Source organism: Dermacentor silvarum, chromosome 4 (genome assembly GCF_013339745.2).
Source record: "Dermacentor silvarum isolate Dsil-2018 chromosome 4, BIME_Dsil_1.4, whole genome shotgun sequence".
Lineage (NCBI taxonomy): Eukaryota > Metazoa > Arthropoda > Arachnida > Ixodida > Ixodidae > Dermacentor > Dermacentor silvarum.
Genome location: NC_051157.2, coordinates 169,919,138 through 169,922,077, shown reverse-complemented (window position 1 = coordinate 169,922,077; position 2,940 = coordinate 169,919,138). Strand labels below are relative to the sequence as shown.

Here is a 2,940-nt window from a genome sequence, read left to right as displayed (position 1 = left end):
GGAAAGCTGCAGGGCTGGTTCGCGATTTTGCTGCACCCTTTCTACTGTCGATGCCGACTTGGTGCAGTCGTGCAGTTACAGTGTCCTTGAATGTACCTTATATAGTAATACACTGCGGTACAGGTGCGAAGCAGCAGTGCAGCAGACGACACAGCACACATGCGCAAGCGCCGTTAAAACCCAGCTTACGGGTATCTGCCGGGTATCTGCAAGTGCGGGTATATTAACGTCTCTGAAGTCGATTACACCGGCAGTTCAAGACCTATTTAACGCACACCGTGCACATTAGTCGGACAAAACACAACGCCTGCACCGGGTCTTGGCATTCGAGCGGGCCTTTAAAAAAAATCCGTTCGATTCGATTCGGCTCATGCTTTCGCTGGTCGGCTGCCCCTTGCTGTGACTGACTGTCCCACTGCTCTGCTGCTGTCCACGCTTTCGCCTCGCCGTCGTCTTGCGTTTTTCGGGACGGGCTACAGCGTTGCGGTTTCGGCATCTGACTCATCCCTCTCGCTCATCATGCCGTCCAAGTGGAGGAAATGTCGAGCCGTAAGAAAGGAATACAACAAGATAATGAATGAGCTAGGACTCGCGCCGCGTAATGCTGGGCCTTCCTCGTCCAACAACGAAGGTGCAAGCTTCACCTCTGCAGACAGTTCTCGCGTAGAGCGACTTTCGCCTCTGAAGCCGGGAACCAGCAGACAATCGCGAAGTTCACTTTCCACGGCTGACGGTGGTGAGCCTCCGTTCAAACGGTTGAACGAGCGGTCGAGTAGCGAAGCCTTTGTCGAAGACGTCTGCAGACAAGAAGCTCCTTGTGTCGACGAATTCCAATCGGAGAGTGCGGGTACGTCCTCATGTGAGCAAAGCGACTCTGATAGCAGCTCAAGTGACAAAGGAGGTCCCCAAGGAAGCGAATCGAGTGATGAGTCAGATGACTTTGTCGCTTCAGACAGCTGCACTAGGCCAGATGAGGGAATAGCCTTCACTTGTAGTCCAACGCTCACTCATGTACTTTCTGAACAACTGTCGGCAAGTGAAGAGTTTGCTGTAATTGCTTCCAAACATAATATGACGCATGCGTGCATTAACGATGTCCTCGATTTCTGCCGGCGAAGAGGCATCTCCGACCTTCCAAAAGATGCTAGGACAGTTTTGAAAACTGAGCGCAAAGCACAGGTGGAGCAAAATGGGTCATTCGTGCACTTTGGTCTTGCAGAAGGAATTCGTCAAGTGTTGCAGCCGGGGCAAGTAGTTCCAAGTGAACTGAAGCTACAGGGCAACATTGACGGAGTCCCTCTTTACAAAAGTAGCCAGCTCGCCTTTTGGCCTATTTTGTGCCGCATAACAAATGTGGAGGCATCACCGCCATTTGTTGTCAGTGTGTACTGTGGTGCAGGGAAGCCGCCATGTCTGCAGGATTATCTAGAGCCATTTTTGCAAGAGGTCTCCGACCTAATCTCTGAGGGGATAAGCATATGAGATGTTCATGTTCGGGTGAGCATTGAAGCCATGGTTTGCGATGCTCCTGCAAGGAGCTATGTCAAATGTATTGTTGGCCACACTGGCTATTATGCGTGCGAGCGATGCAACCAAAAAGGGCAGTACCTTGAGAACAGGGTGACATTTCCCAGACTTCATGCAGCTGCACGGACGAATGCATCATTTCGATCTCAAGAGAACAAGCACCACCATTCTGGTGTTTCACCATTCCTTTCCCTTGACGTCGACATGATTGCATTCTTCCCATCTGAATACATGCATCTCGTTTGCCTGGGAGTCATGCGACGACTTTTAAGGAATTGCCAAGGCCACAGTAACAGACTGAGCAGACTGTATCGCAATCAACTGAATGAAAGCCTGCAAGAGGCATCCAAGGCCTTTCCAACATGTTTCCAGCGGAAACCAAGGGGTACAGAAGAGCTTGATCGGTGGAAGGCAACAGAGTTTCGGACATTCCTCCTTTATGTGGGGCCTGTTGTCCTAAAGCCTCTTCTGCCTGCTTCTCAGTACAAGCATTTTGTAATGTTTCATGTGGCGGTCAGAATTTTAGCATCGCCTCAGCACTACCGTGAGTACAATGTTTTTGCCAAAGATTTGCTAAGGTATTTTGTTCAGGAGCTTAGTGAGCTATACGGGAAAAAACAGCTCGTGTACAATGTACACTCACTAATTCATCTTGCTGACCAGTGCCTAGACCATGGCCCTTTAGATGAGTTTAGTGCATTCCCTTTCGAAAGCTACCTTGGACGAATTAAAAAGTTGCTGCGATCTTCCAACAAGCCACTTTCGCAACTAAGTAGGAGAATTTCTGAACTGAGGCACTCATCCAGGAACCAAGTCAAGCAGAAACTGCAACATGTGAAGCCTGGAGACTGCTTCCTGATTGACAGTACTCCTGTGGTGGTTCTGGAGATAATGGCAGACCACTTCAAGGGTGGGATTTTGCCAAATGCCAGGGACTTTTTCAAACTTCCACTGAAGTCGTCTCAGTTGAATATCTGGCGCTGCAATACGTTGAGTAACGAAAGAAAGGTCTGGCATCTTGATGACCTTCGGAACACAGCTCGGTGCCTGAGGCTAAACTACAAGCAAGGACATGTTGTTATTCCTCTTTTGCACTTTCACTGAAGCTGTCAGTGGCCGTTGGGCTTGTAGTGACCCAAACTCTAGAAAATTAGCATGTCGTTACGTTTGTGTGTTTGAATAAAATATCATTGAATATCTTGGTAAGTGCTTCTGAAAGAAAAATTATACAGAACAGTTCTTTTCGAGAATACACAGAAGGAAAGAGCACGAGAGTAAACAAACCATCTATTTAGTAATCACAAATAATGCCACTATGGATGAAGGGAAACAAAAAAAAAAAAAAAAACTTGGCAACATGAACAAGAAACCAGAGGGTTCCACATTTTCTGTGATCTTGACTAACAGACCAAA

The 2,940-nt window shown here is 48.0% G+C and overlaps 1 protein-coding gene across 1 annotated transcript; it reads left to right on the top strand.

Annotated features, from left to right (window-relative positions):
• The first annotated feature begins 1,626 nt into the window (after nucleotides 1-1,626).
• LOC125944600 (uncharacterized) lies at nucleotides 1,627-2,662 on the top strand. The gene has a single exon (XM_049665118.1). The coding sequence runs from the start codon at nucleotides 1,732-1,734 to the stop codon at nucleotides 2,629-2,631; it is 900 nt and encodes a 299-aa protein (XP_049521075.1). The 5' UTR covers nucleotides 1,627-1,731; the 3' UTR covers nucleotides 2,632-2,662.
• The last annotated feature ends 278 nt before the right edge of the window (nucleotides 2,663-2,940 follow it).